A 22057-nucleotide genomic window follows, 5' to 3' on the forward strand; every position below is an offset into this window, starting at 1 on the left:
GCAGTCTGAAAGGACTGCCATAATAATTTAGAGTCAATTGGAGGTATACATCTCAAAATTAGACACCCAAAGTTGAACACATGGGCCTAAACATTTTATACAGGGTCCTACAGTGAGTTACTAGTGGAGGCGAGAATAGAATATAGGTTGTCTGCCCCCAAGTCCCATGCTATACCCTCCCTTTTCCCCTGGTGAATCCACATCTTCCAAGCACTTCCACCAGCTTTAATCAAGATCATCCTATCTAACACACAGAGCCAAATGTTGGATTTTTCTCTACCATGCAGCATAATGTCCAATGGTTTTTAATCCATTCTAGTTTAATAAACGTTTTTGGAAGAAGGCTTCCTACCACTTACATCGACACAAGATTTCGGTATTGGCCATCTGAAAGGGAGTCAGCATTTCCAACTTGATTCCTGGTTGCTACTGAAATGGGTGAAATTTTTCTGGCCTGTATTATACAGGAACCCACACTAGCTGATCTGGCATGAAGAAGTCTAATGACTGCCTCTCGCAGTGCTGTTTTCACTGCTTCATACTCTTTACCTTGCCTTCCATAGCTGGCATGTAAATAACTTTTAGTTTTAAGGAAATATTCTTCAGTTCTTCCTCTTTCCTTTTTCAGGGTTCCCTGTCATCTGTAACATCATATTTCTGTTAAGAAGCCTATAATTGGCTATAGTCATTCCAATTATGACGTCTTCAGAGAAACAAGGAGAGGAACTTAATATGATCTTCCTTTATCCATGAGGTGGCTGTGAAAAGGTAGCTTCTGTGACATCTAAGCCTGTAATTTTTGCTCTCCAATCTCTCCTTTGCTTTTCTGGCTTTTACTATTTTTCATGCTTTCAGCTATCTCCTTTGCCTTTAATACTAGTTGAGGTTCTACCATTCAGATCAGATCTCTTCTCAATTTTTCCTCCCCGAATTTGTAATCTTTCAGACTACTTCATTTCTCACCCTTCATTGAAGATGAAGATATGTGCTGTATTTCCTGTTCATGTACCCCTTCCTACAGATGTACAAAGTAGCACGATTTTTTTAGATTTTTTTTTTTTTTTGCCTAAATTGCCTCCCCCTCACCACAGAAATTGGGTACTTAATTCCCATTAGGTTATATCATTTGATAGTCAAATGCTCGTAGACTTGTGTGTTCTATGTCTGGTATTTTTGGGAAGATATTTGAATGTGTGCATCCAGTTAGAAGGATGCAGTGAGTAGTAGCAGCTGTTCAGTTAACCTCTTGGCATCATATTAGGGCTTTTTTCTATAGACATGTATCAAAGTAAATCAGCCAAGTAGGGTGTTCTGTTTGCATATGCTGATGGTAGGGACAGGCAGAAGGAAATGATGCCTTTGGTAACATTATCATTTGTTTCCAAATATCACAGCTCTTGTCATTTCTGGGTTCCCATGCTTTGTTACTGAATATTGATGCTGCCCTGTGCTAACCTTGTCCCCTTGGAAAGGGTGGAGCTGAGAGTTTGTCCTTTGTCAGCTTCCCTGGGTCGTGCACCATCTTGTTTCCTGGTTCCAGACACACCCAGCAGTGTCATCCAGCAGTTATTTTTGTCCCTGTTCATTTTCCTCTGGTTCAGAATATCCCAAGGTACACCTCTTTCCAAAGAGATGAGTACACTCAGCAGTAACAACCAGCAGCCAAATTTGGAGATGATGTTCCAAAAAGAGAACAGAATGCAGATGTGAAAGCAGCAGAGCACTCCCCCACCCCACTTGTAGGCTTCACTTTCAGGGCAGCTTTCCTCTACCCCTCACCACATTGATTTGCTTAACACCCCCTCCTCCTCTTTCACAATACTAGAGGTCCCTGGTGACATATGGCAGAAGGTCTGTCTCCAGCCAGGTTTCTCATGACTTTATTTCAAGTAGTGAGAGTGCCATGCAGAAACCACCCGCTGCCTTTTTTTTGGTTGTTCGCTACAGTGAATCTAAAATCCTAAAAGTTCATTCTTTCAAGTCTGGTTTCACATAAAAATGAGAAGGGCCATTATTAACAAGAGGAAGAAAGTTGTTTTTGTTTTTTTTTCTCCCCCCTTCTGCACTTCTGAATCAACTGTTCCTCTCTTCTACAGTCTGCCATAGGAGGAGGAGGCTGTCCCCATAGAACTGCTAGTACCACTGGCCCTGCATCTCCCTACTGGCCTGGCATGAGCCATATATGCATCAGGACTAAGTCTGAATGTGTGTGGTAAGAGCACTCCAGCTCTCAGCCCTCTTGTGTCAGCATTGTGCTCTCTTGTCTTGCCTGCAGTGGGCTTGACCATGGGTCAGCACTTAGACTTTTGCAAAGGGATCTTTTGCTCTCGTGTTTCTTCCTCAGAGCTGGGGGAAGGGGGGAAATTTATCCAAGTCTGTGTCTGACTTAGATGGTGGTTCTCAGGCCGAGCTTCCTGATCATGCCTAGCTCTTACAGTGTTTGAAGCTGTACATACAAGAAACAGGTTGCAGAGCTACAGGGAGCTGCTTGCATAGCAAGTGATTATGTTGGCTTGGATGGAGAGTGTCTGGGAATGACCCAACAACTCTGCGTGTGGTTGCTGCTTGCAGGTGGGGCCACCCATGTGTGCTGATGCTCTGTGACTGGGTGAGTGAGAATCTTTCCTTATTGTTACTGTTCTAATCACTCATGTGGATTAAGTTGGCATGCTGTCAGTTATGCTAGGTGTTTATGCTCTTGACAACTCTTGAGCTGGTTGAATGTCACAGGGGTGGGAAAGCCTCTCTCCTACCTCCCAGCTAAGAGGCTGTGATTTCTAATCCCTGCCGTTCCACTGCAGGTTGGCTTGGAGATGGATAGAACATGGTGTAAGGAAGGATGGTGATAATTTATGGGATGGGATTGTTAACCAGGCACCAGGACCCTCTTAGTTTCTTTAATTCTTACCTGCATTTCAGTGTGAATAATCGATGGTCTTTGATGTAAACCTTCCATCCAAAGGACAGTGTTTCTAACAATGTAACACCCCATGGGGAATTTCTTGGCCTCGAAGCCCTGGACGTCACAGATTCATTTGCTGTCCAGCCAAAGGGTAGTGGTAAATGGTTGGCCACACTTTTTTCTAATGGTAGTAGCTGCAATGCTGAGACTTTGGTCAGATCTTATTATAGCATGACCTCTGGTTGCTAACAAGCAGTTGGACTGCATTTGTAGCATTATCCAGAGTGAAACTGCATGCTGGTTAATTGGCTGTTTTCATGTGTCCTTCCAGCACACTTCAAGGCACAACACAGCCAGCATACGGAAGATGCTGCCAAAGACAAAGGTGATTATCTGGTGCTACATGGTGCTGTTCCTTGGGAACAGAGACATGCATTGAATATAGCCTGAAGTACCCTGGTGCCAGATATCAAGGAAAATCAAGAGGGCTGCAGCAAATAAAGCCTTTGTTCTGGGATTCATAGTCAGAAACCAGGAGACACAAAAGCCTCAGAAAATCCTCATTTCCCTTCCAATTCTTTTTTCTCCTCAGCTATTGGCTTTGAACTTTTCTGTACCTCTCAAGATCACTGTGAGGCTGTCTTGAGCACCCTTTTTTTAGATCTGGAACATGCAGATAATGGCTTGCCTGCTCCCTGACTCACTGCTGCCAGCTATTGAAAAGGCGGTGAGAATAGGTAGGTCTGAACTAACTTAATGAATCTACTCTGATCATTAGATGGAATTTTGCAATGTGGTTGCTTGCGAGAGCAGGAGACTGGACAAGATGACTTGGGAGCTGCCTTCAAGTCGTGTGTGTATATTGCTGTGTATTTTAAGAACTGCAACCCCTTGTTGGGAGACAAAGCTGTCTATCACTCATTTCACAGATGCGGTATAAATAAGGGCCTTAGTAAAGTCGCTGGTAAAGTAAGCCATTCTCCTCTCCAATGGCCAAGGAGAACTGATGTTGCTAAGATTCTTCCCAAAGAAATTGCACCCCTTAGCTACTGTAGCTCTTAGCAAACTGCCCATCCAGATAGAGCTATGTTAATAGAAAGGACCTTCTACTTGCAGAGAAAAGCAAAAGGCAGTTAAACAGAAATTGGTTTGTTTGGCAGGACATTCCTACCCTGGGTATGTGCAATAGCTGTGGATTGCAAGGTATGGAAACAATTAAGCAATAAGGCAAGGGCCTCTTAGAAAATGGGTATCAAGTACTAATTTTATTTGAGGAGGAGGTTACAAATGTGTGATGGTATAGAAACCCGTCCGTAAAGTGTACAAATATTGTACAATGACTTGGTTATAGGAATGCATCCCATACAAATATCTTAGTTGAGTTGAATCAGAGCATAGCAAGAAAAAATAAATAGGGAAAAAGAATTGAATAAGGCATGTCTCCTCCTCAGTAAACACTAAAGAGACGATGACTAACCTGTTAATTGTAACTTGGCTGGAGGTAGATCACCTGGCTCTAGCCAGCCTACAAGACTGGTTTTGAGGAGCAGGTCCAAGGCCTGGGATACAGAAGATCAAAATAATTTTAATGGCTTAAAAAGACTCAGTGGGTACAGTTGGGATAGTTTGATCTTCCTACAAAAACTGACAGAACAGTACTGGATTGTCTGTAGAAGTTTGGCCTGTCTAGGTTACAATAAGAGATGGGAAGATTTAGGTAAGATATACATGTAGACTAGTGGTGCCCAACCTTTTCACCCTGCAAAATGGACTAGTGGTTCCCATCTATGGGCTAAATTGTGGGGTAAGGGCGGTGGGGGCTCGATCTGGCTGTGGGGGGGATTGTAGGGGCAGAAGGGGGAAGAGGGGCTGTGCTTTGGCCCAAATCTAGCCACAGGACTTGGAAATTTGGCAGCAGAGGGGTGGTAGCAGTATTAATTACCCTTTTCCCTCCATCAGCAAATTTTGTGACCCATGGGAAGCCCTGTAGGCCAGATGTCACGGCTCCATGGGCCTGACTTGGCCTTTGGGCTGAGGGTTAACAGTCCACATCAGGGGTGCTTGTTTTAAAATAATCTTTCTCTGCATGTTTTATTCTTACTATTAAACAACACTGTGTTTTTTAAAAGGGCTGTTTGGTCTATAGATACACAAATGGTTGCAGACTCCCAAGAGGGAGTACTGAAGCACCATACCCAATCTGACCTGCTGGTAAGCATTGTTGGACCATGATGTATTGTAGACAAGGGTATAGGTAAGGGTTTTATTTAGGAGTGGGAGAACTGGGTTTTCACCCTGGAAGAGCTAAAGAGTGTATTCACAGAATAGAAAGAGGAGACGGGTGTAGCTAGCCCTGTATCCATGACATAAAGGTAACTACATACCATATTTACCCAAATATAAGATGACCCTGAATATAAGACAACCCCCCAATAATTAGACTCTCTACATGGAAAATGTATAAACTTATTTAAATTTTCCATGTATGAAATCTAATTTTTGGAGGATCATTGTAAATTCATCCCTCCCACTACTGCATGTAGTAGGGGGAGAGGTGATGAGGAGGCAGTAATGGGGCAGGCAATGGGGGGACAGATGGTGGAGGAGGTGGTAGGGGGACATGTGGTGGGGCCATTATGGGGGCAGTGGGGGACAGGCATTGGGGGGGTACATGGTGGGGGTTGTGAAGGGGCAGGTGATGGGGGGGCAGTGGGGCAGGCAGTGAGAGAGACGGGCAGCTTGCCCCCTTTGATTTGTCCTGCTCCCCTCACCTACACCCTCGTTATGCCGGCCCCCCTCTATCCTCAGGCTTCCCCAATCTCCCTTCCCCTGTCTTCCCCCTCTTTCCCCCTCCATGCTGTTTCTGCCCCCCACAGGCTTGGATCCCTGCTCCCCCTTCCTCCCATCTCCCACCCATCCCTTCCCCACCTCCCAGCTGCAGTCCTCCTCACCTCTGCTCTAGGCTGGCAAGCCCCATCTCTGCTGCAGCCTTGGGCACAGATTATGGCTCCAGCCCAGCCCTGTAGCAGTGACTTGGAGCCAGCACTGCTGCTGTGGGGCTGGGCTGGGACCGGTGCTCTGTGCTCCAGGCTGCAGCAAAAATGGAGCCTGCTGGCACAAAGCAAAGATAAAGAGGAGTGTGGCAAAGCTGAGGAGAGGCTGGGGGCTGCGGCGGATGAGGGGCTGGGTGTGTAGAGGCAGTGGGGAGCAGCCAGCAACTCCAGTCCCAACCCCTGCCCTTGTGCTCAATTGTAAGGTGAGGGGCTTTGTTCCCCATGTTAAATGAGGGGGGGAACCTCATCTTCTAATCGAGTCAATGCAGTAGATACAATACACTTAGACTTGTTAAGGCATTTAACACTATGTAAACATTTTGATTAACAACACTGCCCAATGGCATTAGTGCACAGTTCTCATTAATTAAGAACTAGCTTGCAAACTGATCTCAAAAAGTTACTTTCAAGGACAGGGATTATCGTTCCACGCTAGACTCGGTGCTGATCAACAGATGAGCCTTGGGAGGAAACGTAAACTGGCTGCTGATAATGTGAGGACAGTACAGTCATACCGAGCAAGCCAAATTGCTTGGGAAACTGATAAATTGAGATTAGAACTGAGGTCTCTTGGGCCCCTTTTTCCTTTCCCGAAAGGCAAGATGGTTTCAAGCCTATTTATTATACAGACATGATGGGCTTATCTCAGGGGTGGGCAAAATGCCAGATCTGGCCAGTGACCAGACTCCCATTTCCCAGCAGCCCCTGCCAGTGTTGCTTCATCCAGTTTCCGTGGAGACCCCAGGAGCGGCAGCGCAATGACAGCACAGGGCCAGCAGCACTGGTGGGGCGCGCTGCTGGGTGAGGAGCTGCTCTGGGGCTGGGCCTGGGATCTTGCAGTGGTGACGGCGTGGTCCAGACCTGGGGCATAGCTTTGATCCACTGTCTGCATGCCCCTGCCCAGGGCATGTGGGCAGCAGATCACAGCTCTGCCCCAGCTCCAGACCAGGCTGTCACCGCTGCAAGATCCCAGCCCTGCGCATGCTGCTGGTGCTGGTGGGGCAGGTGTCCATGGAAGCCATGGCCCCGTGTTGTCACTGGGGTCTCCACAGAAAGTGGCTGCAGCGATGCAGGCAAGGGCAGCTGGGAAAAGGAGTCTGCTGCAGGCCCAGTCTGGCCCACGAGCCAGACTTTGCCTGGCCCTTGCTTACGTGCATCAAGAAAGTAGACGCACCCCGCAAGGCAGAGCCTAATCTATTTGTTCCCATTTTAATTGCATCTCATTAGTCCCTGATTATGGGGAAGGAGGTAGGCATTTGCAGTTGTATCTCCTTTGGGATTTGCTTGTAGGTGTTGCTCTGGCAAGAAGTGTAGCTATCATAGACTACTATAATACATCGTAGGAACCTCATTTGCAAGTAGTTGTGTTCATTCCTTGAAGTTGATCGTCAGTCTGTCAGACCATCTGGTTGTCCTATCGCTTCTGCCTGTCTGTCACCCATCTGTCATCATTCATCCATTGATCTGCTTGACTAATCTATGGCAGTTACAAACATTCATCTTGGTGGCAGGCTAGATCAAGCCAGTGTGGGAAGAGTGAATTCCAGCTAAGTGATAGTAGGCAAGTAGCTCTCTGCTACATCAACAATAACTGACATGCCGGAGTATGAAAAATATAGAGGCGACATCTACCATTATGCACCAGCACCTTTTATTAAGTTAGTCCCTGAACTCGCAAATGATCTCCCTGGCGCACAGAAATATGCGGTGGTGTAAGACTTAAGGCAAAATTGTCAAGCTGTCTGACCTGAAAAACAAGATCTCTTCCTTAGAAAGGTGGGGGAAAGCAGGTTGTTTCAACTAGATTGCTTGTCCTCCCTCTCATGTTGTGTAATCTTTGTTTATTTTGAGGAAGAATTTAATAACTCCACAGACTATGTTAGCTCTGTCACCCTGGCTCAACTTTGGGTGCGACTGTTTTGTCTGTCTATAATTCTTTTCATGCACGTGGCTACAGTACTCTTATTTGTCTCCTGGCTTAAGTTGCAGTACCCCTATGTGTCTCCTGGCATAAGTTGTTGTACAGTATTGCTGCGTGCTGCAGTTCAGCTGCTGTGTAATCCACTCCAGAGGTGACTGCATTTCCACAGCTATAAACATGTAGTGGTGGCCTGCAAGCATCTTCTGCCTCCTCCCTATTCACCCAATCTGGTCTTGCACCCAGCACAGGCCTCCAGACTGAGCCTAATACACCATTCACTTAACAGGTCCCTTCACCTAACGTCACTGCCCATCACGTAAAACCTGAGTCAAATGCAGCTCTTCCTTCTGTTGGTGAAAATGCACGATAATTTCCAGTTCTAATATAGCTTTACTCATCCAGCTCTGTGGCCAGTGTTACGCTGATGTAAATCCATGGTAACGCCACTGATTTCAGTGAATTCCCTGCAGATTTATACCCACACAAATGGTTGTGGAAACTGTCCTTAGATGTCCAGATAGAGAGACTGACCTGAGGCCTGCAGCATTGTTGGAGCTGAGAACATTCATTTATACCGTTAATGAATTTATCCCAGTAGTGCTGAAATGTTCAGTGACTCTCTGCATCTCTGTTACTGCCGGGAAAGGCCTGTAATCTTGTAGGTATCATTTCTTTATTCTCCTTCCTCCTCCTCTCACCAAACCCCAATTGATCCCCACATCTAGTGAGGGTCTGCTCTGAGGTAGTGAGTTAGAGCCAGTATATATACTGACAACTCTGTGTTGTAAATCTCTGGGACCACTGTCCTATTTTTTCCTCTTCATGAACGACAGGGAAGTGACTAGTTTTAACAGGAACCTTCACATCTCTTTCCCTGCCTCCAAGCTCTCTGTGTTAAAATGTACATATTTTCCAGTCACAGGGAGAAATTCTCGGTATTGCATGACATTTTGCGGCTAGATCCAGCCATGATGAGGACAATGTCTCCCACCCTTCCGCGTTTCATAGAAATCAGGATATAAAAATGACCGCACAGATAATCATTGTATTCACCTGGGGAAACCTGGCAGACCAAAAGCATGTAGCCTATGTGGTTTGGGTACCTCCAGTCTTGAGCAGCAGCTTTGGGGAGGGGGTTGGGTGCCTAAATCCACATCAGGCACTGAAGTCCTTTTGTGGATCCAGCCCTTGAGTGCTGGGGTGTGTTGTTTCCCATCTGCTCAATGAGTAGAACAGCCTGCCCCACTCCCACATGGGACTGCTGCCAGGATAAATGCATAAAGAGTGCATGGAGTTCACACACTATGGCAATCAGCACCGCGGATGCGGTTGGTGCGCTCACTCCAGAAGTGCATTCATACATAAACATGGTGCAGCAGAATCTCTTGTTCTCAGAAATCCTCCAGGCCTTCTGTTTTACAAGCCATTAAATATCTCCCCTTTTGCCCCCATGAGGTGTGAAGTCCAGGATTAATCTATATGCTCCGTTTCCCTTCAGTCATATTAATCTCTTGGGGAATTCGAATGTCTTTCTGTTGGCACCATCAGAAACAATATTGAGCGTCAGCTCTGATAAAGGTTTAACTTTGCCTTTCTCCCTTCAGTTTCTACAAGCCTGTTGCTTTTATGTTCTCCCCCACTGGCAGGGCAAAGGCCCTAGGGGAGGAAATCCCAGTGATAACTATGGGGGCCTTTCCCAGGAAAGAGATCTTTCCTGATCTGTTAACAAGTGCTGTTTTTTGACCAAATGAATGATAAGAACAATGCGAAGTATCAAGAAGACAATCTCATGGATTCCTGACAAGTGGTGCGGTCTCAAGCAACAGAGACAGATACAGCCAGTTGGCAGTGTTATGCAGCTTACAGGTTGGTGGGACTTCTCAATACGCATCCATCCCAAAGCACATATCCTGCCACTGGGACCACTGGACGATCTCCATTTATTGGTAATACCAAGCTTTAAGACGCCTACCATTGGGCAGGTCTGATTCTTACACCCCTTACACAGATACACATATACTCCCCTTTGTTGCAATCTAATTAGAATATGACAAGAACCAAGTGCCAATGTTGCCCACCCCCTTCTATGAGAGGACATTTATCACACAGGACATGCCACCCTCCTGCCACCCAACACTCAGCTGCAGAAGAAGGGCATGCTGCCACTTTTGTTTGCCATGGGAGAAAATTTCCCCTGATATTCTTCTCAAGCTGCTTTGACCTGAATATGGGACACAATTTGAGACCAGGACACACTTGGTAGGCTTGTGTGGGGGAAGGATAGTACAGCTATTGATGTCCCTCCCTGTGATTTTCAAAAATAAAGCTATTTATAGTCCATGAATCTACATGGCTTTAACCTGTAATAAAAGAGCTGGGCAGTAGTGATTTACCTAGTCTAAAACTAACGCATTTAATTCATTTACTTTGAAAAGGGGCTTTCCTGTGTTACTTTGGATGAGGTATAATTAAAACATCAGACGCCTGGTCCTTTGTAATCTTCACACAGCAATGTCTGCTGGAGACAAAACAAATTCATTCATTGGAATTCATTCTTGCAACTGATGTTCCAGCCTGTGCTAGCTTTCTCTCTAATTAATTTGGAAAAGGGCAGCTGGAGGCTGCCAGCCGAGATGCTCTGGTTTATCATCGTTAGCGTGTTTAGTTTTTGATCACTTCCAGTGCAGCTAGGATGGGGGTTTTGGTGATTAAATGAAAATAAGCATTATATGTTAAAAACAATCCACACATAGTGATTCTTTGATGTCTGCCATTAGGGAAGTTTGGGGAAGTCCTGATTTTGCCTGCGAATGTTGGAACTCAGGCTGGACTACAAAGGCATAAGTGGCCCAGTACCGCACTGTGGGGCAGCAGCAGCGCACGGTGCAGGAGCGATCGGCAGAGGTTTCAGTGCTGTGTGGAGACTTCATTTTTCCAGTGGTCACTTCCATTTTTTTGCCACCAGCGCATGTTGAGCAGCAAAGAAAAGGAGGTGACATCTCAATGTGCGGCTGCTGCTGCTCTGTTCTACCTGCATCCAGCGCTACTGCAGGAAAGGTGCAGGGTCTGTGTGTATGGGAGGAGGGAGAATAGGATGAGGTACCCTCCTGTCTCTATTATGGCCCCCCCACTCCTTAATGCCTCAGGCCCATGCCATCCTTGCTCACTCATCATTACGTTACTGCCAGACTGCATGGATTTAATCAACATAGCATGTCATACTTGCATGAAACCAACATGTGAAGCTGTAGGGTTTTTTTAAGGGAAAGGCCAAGAGTCAATTGATGAATGGCCATTTGAGTGTCTGGTATCTTCAGCATGTCTCAGTTCCTGTATTTCTGCTTTGATAATGCAGGGGGAACTCAAGCACCTGGCTTATCTGGTTTCGGGCACCTCGTGAGAAAAAACAGTTTGGAAAGAGCAGGTTGCTCTGCTCGGTGTGAGCATTGCATTAGTTCCATGATTTTTTTTGACAGCTGAGCTGTGACCATCACAGCAGGATGGTGATTTAGCACAAAGTCCCGTGATCTGCCCAAGCTCTGCATAGCTGGGGAAAGGTGAGTGCAAACCAACTCTACATTTGCTTGTCTTGGGACAGCCCACAAGCTGATCTGGTCCCCAGTTGTCAACCCTGTAGGGCTCAATATTATATTGATGTCTCTGGTTACAAGAGACCATTGTCATAAATCGGGGACCCCTTTTCCAATTCACATCCCATTAGGATGGAATAGCTGTGCGTTGGCCCAGCCTCTAACCTACTAATTCTGAGGCTAATAAAAACCATGGATAGATATTGGTGATAGGGCCAAAACCCAGCTTTTAATGGAAACTGGCTTTTCAGTGCTGTAAAGTGCTTTGGCATCTCTCAAGGAAAGGAACTGTAGTCCTTAGGATCAGTCTGAAGGCAGAACATTGTATGGGACTTCAATATAGGACTTCCACCTCACCACCCAGCAACTTGGCTGATAGGTGTGGTTTCCAAACCATGAGATGCCAAGTTTTATCCTTGGGTGAAGCCTTGGGTTTTGTAATGTGGCCTAGCACAGTAAGAGCAGGAGCAGAGATCAGGTCTATTTGTACAGCTGGAAACATGGGCCTCCAAAGGGCAACTCAGTAGCATCTCAGCTGCTGTTGCTACTGGCTGTTTTAAGTTTCTTGTTCCTCCTGGCTGCAGTTACTTACTCCTTTCTGACAGGGGTGGCCAACCTGTGGCAGGTGTCCACAAGTGGCACAGGCAGCCTCTGTGTGTTACACATGGTTTAGGAGCAGGGAGCAGAAAGCAGAGCAACAGATCAGGCCGAGGAAGGGGATCAGAATTGCACGCAGGGAGGGTGCAGGGTTTATGTTGTGCCACACCTGTCAGAAAGGTTGGCTCACACTGCCTTAGGGCTTTCTCCATTGAACTCATAGGGAAGACTTCCCTTACATGCACCTTGAAGCAAATGCTGCTTCTGGCCCAGAGTTAGCAAAGCACATAAGCTTGTGCCTAACCTGAAATCTGTAGTTAAAGGCCCATCAAACTTCATTCTCTCCTGCATTAGGCCTTCAGTACCCTGCTATAGGACCATGGGATGAGCTCCCTGTCTCTGATAACTCACCTTTGTGAGCTCCATGATAAAAGCTATTTCACTGTGCAACCAGCAGGGGACACTAGCCACAGGAAAATTGCTCTCAGCAGGGATTTTTGCCTAAGTAACAGAGTTGGTTTAATAAAAGATATCAGATTTACCCAAAGAACCTTGCCTGCCTGTGTCCTTAGACCAAAACGGCTACAACCAACACCCCAGGGTAATATTCTGACCCTCTCTCGTTGAACATAGGCAGGCAGATCAGGGACAGGAGATAGGTCTGCTCATAAGTCCATGCACAGATCTGGAGTGCTGAATGAGGGATTTATCACCCAGAAGAAAAAAACACCTCCACTGAGGAGAAACAGGACAGACGAGATTTTCAGAAGCAATGATCATTTGCATCTGAGAATTCCCCCTCCTCTCCTCTGGCCTGTTTAATTGCATTACAATAAAGGGAACCAAAACACATGAGCAAAACCCTTCTGCTTCATTAAATTCTAAAATCTGAACCAGCTGCCCTGGATTTGAGCCCTCGAGTTAAAGTTTCATTTTCTTAAATGTCCACAGAATAATTTCCCTCTGTAGACTGTTTCCTTGTAGTGTAGTTGAAATGTCATCGTCATGCATTATCATGAGTTGTGTGCGTCTTGCAAAGGCCAAGATAAAAATAGCAGATTTAGAGATGTCTGAACAAAGTTTTCCCAAAATATATCTAAGTTGCTTCCTGCAACCTTTGTTGTTTCCCTTTTATTAGTTTCTTTTCTTACAAGCAGCCAAGTGAAATATAATCAACAGGTAGACAAAGGCTCTTGCAAACAGAGAACAAAATTAGGGTAAAATAGTTTGGTAAGTTATACGGACCCCAAATTAAGCAGCATTGAGCCAATACTCAATGGTGTGGAACTTGAAATGGTCCATTCAGGCATTCAGAAGAAAGAAAAGGACGGATGTAAGCTACGTACTGGGCTAGTGTGGTTAAGGTACACCAGTTTCTGGTGCTAACCATTCTGTCTGACCATGACATCCCAGTCTAGGTGCCCACTTTATAGCTTGGTTGAAGGGAGAATGGCTTTTATGTCACAACTTGAACTCTTGCTTCTGGATTTATAAACCCACATCCCTCCACTTAGAAGAGAGCTACGTAAATCTATACAATGACCTGGAAATGAGAGCCTTCCAAAGAAGCAATTTCACAGTGACTTGTTGGAGGGCAAGGCTATACCTCCATGTTGTATGTATATGTGTGTGTGTTTATAAAAATAAAATATGTGTGTGTGTGTGTGACTAGAGATGGTCTTGGATTAAAACCCCTTGATCTGAACACTCTCAAACATCTATAGAATGTAAAGCTGGATATCACTGACCACAACCACCTACTCAGTGCTAAGATAAGAATACCTGGGTATTAAATGCTCAGATGCATCTAAGTCAGGGAAGAGCAGATTGCTGTTATTTTTATTACCAACAAGAGGAGAATCCTAGTTCATCCTGCATCCTAAAAATTCTCCAGCTACAAGTTGGTAGATTTCTTTAGACTGTGGAGCTCTGGAGCAAATTACCAATTACATCAGGTAAATGAGGAGTTACCCCCTTACTGGCTGCTCATGGGTCTTTAATGATTTCTCCTTGATTGCTCACTTAATCCACCTATTAGACTATTAGCTTAAATGTAATCCCATTGCTCTTCCAAAATTATTTGTTCCGGTGTATGACTTTCCTTTATTGGTCCAACAGGCTAATATTAGCACAAATTTTCTAAGACATTTTCCTGTTTATTGATACATTTTCATGGTCAATCAGGTGAGTCTGACTTTTGCAATGCAGTGAAAGTAATGGATGGCTTAGGTAATAGATTCATAGATGTTAGGGTCGGAACGGACCTCAATAGATCATCGAGTCCGACCCCCTGCATAGGCAGGAAAGAGTTCTGGGTCTAGATGACCCCAGCTAGATGCTTATCTAACCTCCTCTTGAAGACCCCCAGGGTAGGGGAGAGCACCACCTCCCTTGGGAGCCCATTCCAGACCTTGGCCACTCGAACTGTGAAGAAGTTCTTCCTAATGTCCAACCTAAATCTGCTCTCTGCTAGCTTGTGGCCATTATTTCTTGTAACCCCCGGGGGCGCCTTGGTGAATAAATACTCAACAATTCCCTTCTGTGCCCCCGTGATGAACTTATAGGCAGCCCCAAGGTCGCCTCTCAACCTTCTCTTGCGGAGGCTGAAAAGGTCCAGTTTCTTTAGTCTCTCCTCGTAGGGCTTGGTCTGCAGGCCCTTAACCATACGAGTGGCCCTTCTCTGGACCCTCTCCAGGTTATCCGCATCCCTCTTGAATTGCGGCGCCCAGAATTGCACGCAGTACTCCAACTGCGGTCTGACCAGCGTCCGATAGAGGGGAAGTATCACCTTGGACCTATTCGTCATGCATCTGCTGATGCACGATAAAGTGCCATTGGCTTTTTTGATGGCTTCGTCACACTGCCGACTCATGTTCATCTTGGAGTCCACTAGGACTCCAAGATCCCTTTCCACTTCCGTGCCACCCAGCAGGTCATTCCCTAGGCAGTAGGTGTGCTGGACATTTTTCCTCCCTAGGTGTAGCACTTTGCATTTCTTCTTGTTGAACTGCATTCTGTTGTTTTCTGCCCACTTGTCCAACCTGTCCAGGTCTGCTTGCAGCTGTTCCCTGCCCTCTGGCGTGTCCACTTCTCCCCATAGCTTTGTGTCATCTGTAAACTTGGACAGAGTACATTTCACTCCCTTGTCCAAGTCGCTGATGAAGACATTAAAGAGTATCGGTCCAAGGACCGAGCCCTGCGGGACCCCACTCCCCACACCCTTCCAGGTCGAAGCCGACCCATCCACCACGACTCCCTGGGTGCGACCCTCCAGCCAATTCGCCACCCACCGGACTGTGTAGTCATCCAAGTCACAGCCTCTTAGCTTGTTCACCAGTATGGGATGGGATACCATATCAAAGGCCTTCCTGAAGTCTAAGTATACGACATCCACCCCTCCTCCTGTGTCCAGGTGTTTCGTAACCTGGTCATAAAAAGAAACTAGATTGGTCAGGCACGATCTGCCTGCCACAAACCCATGCTGGTTTCCCCTCAGCATAATTTGTCCTGCCAGGCTCTCGCAAATGTGAGCCTTGATAATTTTTTCAAAGACTTTGCCAAGGATGGTGGTGAGACTGACTGGCCTATAGTTGCCCGGGTCCTCCTTCCTCCTCTTCTTGAAAATGGGGACCACATTGGCCCTTTTCCAGTCCTCCGGGACTTGGCCCGTATGCCACGAGCGTTCAAATTTTCCTGCCAGTGGCTCTGCAATGATGTCGGCCAGTGCCTTCAGAACCCTCGGATGGAGCTCATCCGGGCCTGCCGACTTAAACGCATCCAGTTCTTCCAAGTGACTCTGCACCATCTCAGGGTCTACGCATGATAGTCTGGCGCCCTGCTGCTGCCTCTCTACAACCCCAGTGAGAGACTTGTCTTGCCCCTCACTTAGGAACACTGAGGCAAAGAACTCATTGAGGAGTTCAGCCTTGTCCCCCCTGTCCGTCACCAATTGCTTCTGCCCATTTAGCAGGGGCAAAAGAAGTAAGTACAAGGCAAAACCAGAATTATAGTGCTTAAGAACAGAAGTATGAACACGTGCAACTTCCAGGTTTGCAAAACTGAAAGTTTTAGGTGCAAGCAAAAATTTAGCTTCTGGTTATTGTGCAGGACTGGGAAATGATGTTCATGTTTCATGCTGTTGAAATACGGTCCAGATTCACATGTAAAATCAGTCCTTTTGTGCTGCTTTGGCTGTGTAAAAGGGGCTTAATGAATTATATTTACAGGTCCTCAACTGGGTCCTTTCTTCTGCAAATGGCTTTAAAAGGATATCTGGAAATCTGTGAACTTGGTCTAGAAATGCAGCTACTTCTGGAGTGGAATGTAACAGCAGCATAATCATTTAAGGTTGAAATGGAAGAATGTCGTCTGAAAGTGGAAAAGGGAGGGCCTTTGCATCCCTTAAAATGTAATTACCTAACATGTTATTTGTAGAAAAAGAGATGGGAACAGCTTGCAAAGAAGTCTTTTGGGGGCTTAATGTTCAGACTTCAGTTGACCTTGGTTTTCCATTTACTGCAGGTGTTAACTTTCACTAGTTCACATAAGCAGGGTGTTCTTCATTACAGTTTCAATATTACATTTCCAGTGGGGAGTCTCATCTTCCATTCAGTATCAACCATACTTTGCCCAGATCAGCATTTCTCAACCCGTGGATCACGACCCAAAAACAGGTTGCAAGAATGAAGGGGTCAACAAACTTTAAAAATGGATCAAACTTTAAAAATGAATTCCCCTTTTAAAGGACAAAGACACAGGAACCTTTGGCTTTCTGCCTGCAAACTGGCAGAGTTACAGTCTGTAAGGGGCTGTTTGCCCCCACACACAACCCCCCACCCCACACACACTGGGGGGCTGGGGCCTGGGGGCAGTGGGTCAGGACTGGCCATCAGTGTTCACAAATGGGTCCTGGTACAAAAAACGGTTGAGAACCACTGACCTAGACAACAGTACCTAGCTCTCACAGTGAGTCCATCACCAAGCCTTTTATAAAAAAGATTGACATCACTGCCCCCATTTTCCAGACTAGGCAAGCTGAGGCATGGAGAAGTGAAGTGACCAAGGCAGGAGTAGAACCCAGGATCTCTGAGCCCCAGCCCAGTAACTTCTGCCTCCCCCACATAAAGCATCACCAATTTTAATTTTCAATTAATTTGATTTTAATTTTAAATTTTAATTTGCAATTTAATTGCAAATCTTACCAAATTTGGAGCTTTTTCTTAAAGGGCCAGACCCCAAAGTCATGCAAATGTATCAGATCCTTAGCTTTCATTAGGAACACTTTCTAGTGTTCACCTTCAGAAAAGTTTGACATACCTTCAAGGGCTATAGGGCAAAGAAAGAGAACCCTAAACATACTCCAGCATTGTTGGTTGTAGCCATGTTGGTCTGAGGACATGGGCAAATAAGGTTCTTTGGGTAGATACAATATTTTTTATTAGATCAACTAAACAGCTGGAAAAAATTGTTCTTTGCAAGCTTTTGGACACAAATACCCTTTTGGACACAATCAACCGTGTGTTTGTGTCCAAAGCTTGCAGAAAACAGTTTTCCCAACTATTTAGTTGCTCTAATAAAAGATATCACATCTACCTAAACATACACCTGAGTTTTAAATGCCTGGGATCCATGGTCCTGGAGAAGCAGGCACAGGGCTGTCAGGTGTCCCAAAGCACTGAGAAATGTCCTTTTTTGTGTCTCAGTTACAGCAGATCTCTCATGTCTGCAGCTGGGGTTGAGAGTCCATTGTTCACCTGGCTCTGGCCACTGAATCTGCAGTGAGGCAGTAGCTACTCCCTATTTCTCATCAGTACCGGTTCCCAGGGCTATATCTGATTCTCCAGTACTCTCTAAGGAGTGCCTTAAATTGCTCCTCCTCCTCTCAGCCCCACCCTTCACTTATTCAAATACTGTACACTAGCGCAAGCCTAGCAAAGGGCTTCTTCTGTGTTCTGCTTCTCTGAGTGCCAGAGATGGGTGCCAGCTCTCCAGCAGTCTTTGCTTTCACCCTGTGGACCAGCTACCTCTGGCTCCTGGCAGCTGGGCACTCCAGGGTGAACCCTAGACTCATTGTCCCTTTTCAAGGTAAGTGTCAAAAAGCATTTGTCTGTGACTATTGTGAACCTAGAAATGTACAAGCAGACAGTGTGATTTGCAAGAGAAGTAAAGAGCAAAGCTCTGCATTCTGAGCACTGCACACATCTGGATGTTATTTCCATGCAAAACCGTTATAGTGGACTTGGTCTTAATTTGGCTCTAGCTCTTCCAGAAAGACAGCCCTATGGAAAGGAGCCAGCCTGTCTTCTATCTTACGAGCTTTGTGATTTTGGTTTTTTTCCCTCTCCTAATATAGATTTAATCCCTCTGATTTTTTTTCCCTCCTTCTACTTTCTAGAGATGATCATTCACTTTCTTAAAATCATAGAAAATGAGGGTTAGAGAGGACCTCAGAAGGTCATCTAATCTACCCCCCTGCTCAAAGCAGAACCAGCCTCAACTTAATGAGACCTTTTTATTTTATGAGTTTTGTGATTTCCACCCCCCCATTTAATTTAATCCCTTTGATTTCCCCCTTTTTTTCTAGAGGTGATCATTCACTTTCTTAATGAGATCTTTATGTTTTATGAGCTTTTGTGATTCCCACGCAATTTAATCCCTTTGATTTCCCCCACCTTTATTTTCTAGTGCTGATCACTCGCTTTCTTAATGAGACCTTTGTCTTTTGGTCCATTTCCACATAAAATAATATACTTAGGACTGCCAATAAGATCAGTTCCTGAAGATTAACTGTTCTTGTCACACTGATACAAAAGAGGCTGCAGTTGTTGTTATTAATAATTATGTTTTATAGAGTGATTAGTTTCCTATTCAGCTGAACGATTGTGTCTGCTGTCTATGTATCAATTTGTCCTTGTAAATGCTTAGTTTAGATCTCTTCCTGTGGAGAAAAAAAATAAAACCAAGGTGAGTGGTGCATTGCCAGTGTAACAAGGAGATGGGAATATAAACTGAACAAAGTGGAAGCAAATGCCTTGTTTGTTAGAGCAGGTTATACCAGTGCATGCAAAGAAAAAGATTAAAGCATCTTTCAAGCTCATCTATCAATGTCAGAGGAGGGTGCTCCTAGGAAGCACTGCAGTGTTTCTGTTGTTTTAGCAGGGGCTGTGCTGAAAGTGGAAAGCTCTTGTGCCTTTGTGATACAACCTCCTGGCTCTTTGTTGAGTGAAGGGTATGTTTGCACCCTGCTTGATGGTCTGGTTCATTAGGGACCATCTGTTTATTCTTCAGCCACATGCTCTTTGTAATTAGTGCTGCTTAGAAGGAGCTGTAAACAGAGTATTGGGAACATGGGGTGGGGGGAGGATAGGCTGGGGGGGGGGGGGGATTGTGGCCTGTTATATTGGCATGGGAGATGAAGTCATTCAGCACTGGGGATCTGGGAGAAGGTGCCATTAGCATCATGCCTTTGTCTATCAAATTATGCAAACCTTAATGGGGGAGGGAGAAAGCCTTATACATAGAGGAGAGGGGAAAAACAGTTCCTGTCTGGGAAATGTAGTTTCTCTAGAGACAAATGAGTGAGTGATGTTCCTGTTAAAGGGATCTAAGCAGCAAAAAACCCTTCTCAAGCAGGAATCCTTGCAGTGGAAAGAGCAGCCTGAAGTGATCAGGTTTCTGACACCTGCTTCTTGCTCCCTATATGTACTTGTGATAGGGTTATTTAACTGCTTGTTTAATATATCTGTGCAGTAAGCCTGGCTTCCTGGCACCAAATGCAGTCTCCTGTGATCGTCTTCACTAATGAGTGATAAGAGGCTTTATGGCAAACAGACATGCTGAGGTCAATCTTCAGTACAATAGATACAGGACAGGGAGAGATCTCTTGGATTGTGGGGTGTGTTGGCAAAGGGCTGGGCTCAATCCCATTATCTAGTCCTATTAATAAATGTATCTAGTACTATCTTAAAATGCATCCCCCCTCCCCCCGCACTTTCCCTTTATACTTTTACTAACAAGCTGCGCCGGGGTTTTGTTCCGTTTCTGTTAGAAACGGGGCATTTCATGCAGCCCTTAAAGTAATACAGTTGGGTCTAGCTGCCTATTGAAATCCTTGGGGTCAGCATTCACTGAACAGCTGGGGATCCAATGATATGGCCTAATTAAAGATAGCACTGATGGGCTGTGCAAGTCTTGCTGCCTGTCCTCTTTCATAGCAAAGCCTTTGCAGGGGTAGCCTGGATGCCTGAGGAAAAGGAGGTCAAGGGGAGCAAAGCAACTGTAGTGGTTGATTGTCTCTCTCCTGGCTGCATTGCAGCTATTTAGGTGATAAGTAGTTTGGGGCAGGATCTGGCTTCTGTTTGGGGGAAATGCCTGGTAGGGTTCATCCCTACCTAATACCTGTATCCCTGACTTCACTGCCAGCATGGGGACAAAGCTACCCAAGGACTTTCTGGCTCTGGAGATGAAGGGTGAAACTCTCTGCCGGAGCTGCAGCAACCCCAGATCTTGCCAGCAGTGAGCTGTGCTCCTAATGCCATTTGCACATGGAGGGCAGGGCTGGGAGAAACTTTCCCTGCAGCTGCTCTTCTCCCCTGCTCTAGGGAGAGGGCTCTAGGCTTCTGGTTGTTCCTTTCCCCAGTACTGATTTAGTAGAGCTGCCACAGTACAGAAAGGGAGCTGTATCTATAGGAAGACGGCTCTAGTGTCCTCCAATATGGCTCTGGTTAGATGTGGGAGCTGTCCAGGTTGTGTCGGGATATAAACCGGAGTTGCTCTGTTGACTTCAGGGAGTTAGGCTGATTTCCTGGTCCCATCATCTACAGTGCCCCTGATATTAGTGATAGTGATGCTGTCTCCAGAGGGATCAGTAAGGGAACACCTCGTGTTGTATGCTGAATCCCGTCCTTCGCAAAGACACTGTCAGTGTTTATAGTCCCCCAGTATCAGATCCTTCCTTCTTTACCTTTTCCACCCCCAGACTTTCTCCCATTGATTAAATCTTTCCTCTTGTGAGATCATCCTACAGCCCTAGAACAGGGAGGATCATTAATCACAGGGACAATTTGCCTAATGATTGTGGTAGAGCATCTATACCTGGCAATTTGTTTAAAATCAAGAGTGGTTGCTTGTCTAGAAGAGGTGCTCTAGTTCAGATAAATCTTGGTTGGTCTTTCAGGCTATGCGGTGGGTAAGGCTAGACCGTGGCATCTGTCCCTTCTGGCTTTGAGCTCTGCATCCTGGCTGTTACTGCTGGGTGACCTGCACAGAGCTTTAAGGGAAGGTGCTAGGAGGAGGCACAAGGTTTTTAATCCAGTGTGGCATGCCTGGGACTGATGCTGCAGAGGAAGGGAGGGAGTCTGACAGGGTAAGGAGTGCAAAGGATCCATTGACTCCAGAAGCACAGGAGTGTGCTTCTGCCCAGAGCTTCTCCCCCAAATATATAGGGAACTTGGGAGTCCCAGTGCAGAGAATGGGAGGCTTTGTTTGACATGCATTCTCAAGGGGGGACGCTGGCTTTGGAAACCTGGCAGGAATAACCGCTTGTCTCTAAGGCCTTAAACCCACCCTGGTATGGGGCTCCAGGATACCTCACTTTGACCTCTTGTGAGGCTGGAGTTGAGCCTGACAGCTGTCCTGTTTGACTCCATCCTTTGTGCTGGGGTCAGGCTGGCTGGAGAGCCCTGCAGTGACCCAGGAAGGACTGAGAAGAGAGTCCAGAAAGCTTCCATCTAGTTTTCCAGCTCGCACTTAGATGAGCAGATCCATTGGCCAGCTATATCCATACAAAAATCCCTTAATTAAGAATCCAAGACACCCCCCGCCCCCCGACAGCAGCCTGCTTCTGAGTGTCATTAGAGCAGGGCACAGAGGCACAGTTTAAATGCTCCAGTGCAGAGAGGTGCTGGTACCACCCAGGCTGCCTGCCCATCACATAGGAGACATAGGGTGGTACGAGAAAAGCAGTACAGTTTCATGTTAGCTAGGGGGAGAGTTT

The 22057-nt window shown here is 45.9% G+C and overlaps 1 protein-coding gene and 1 long non-coding RNA gene across 3 annotated transcripts in view; both read left to right on the forward strand.

The window, feature by feature from the left end:
* The first annotated feature begins 626 nt into the window (after positions 1–626).
* The window catches only part of SEMA7A (semaphorin 7A (John Milton Hagen blood group)), a 62211-nt gene continuing 40780 nt past the window's right edge, over positions 627–22057 (forward strand). Inside the window, exons 1-2 of one of the 2 annotated variants that reach the window (XM_059714890.1) lie at positions 627–768; positions 2097–3287. In XM_059714890.1, coding sequence (XP_059570873.1) covers positions 3197–3287 — 91 coding nt within the window. In that variant the 5' untranslated portion in view covers positions 627–768; positions 2097–3196. Of the gene's footprint in view, positions 769–2096; positions 3288–17974; positions 18148–22057 lie in introns of those variants that run through there. The other variant, XM_006273154.4, reaches the window with a different exon arrangement.
* Positions 6884–13731, forward strand: LOC109280693 (uncharacterized). Its single transcript, XR_002087108.2, has 2 exons — positions 6884–11433; positions 13477–13731. It is a non-coding gene; the product is annotated as an uncharacterized LOC109280693 (long non-coding RNA).

The sequence above is a fragment of the Alligator mississippiensis genome, chromosome 11 (assembly GCF_030867095.1).
Source record: "Alligator mississippiensis isolate rAllMis1 chromosome 11, rAllMis1, whole genome shotgun sequence".
In the NCBI taxonomy this organism is placed as follows: Eukaryota; Metazoa; Chordata; order Crocodylia; family Alligatoridae; genus Alligator; species Alligator mississippiensis.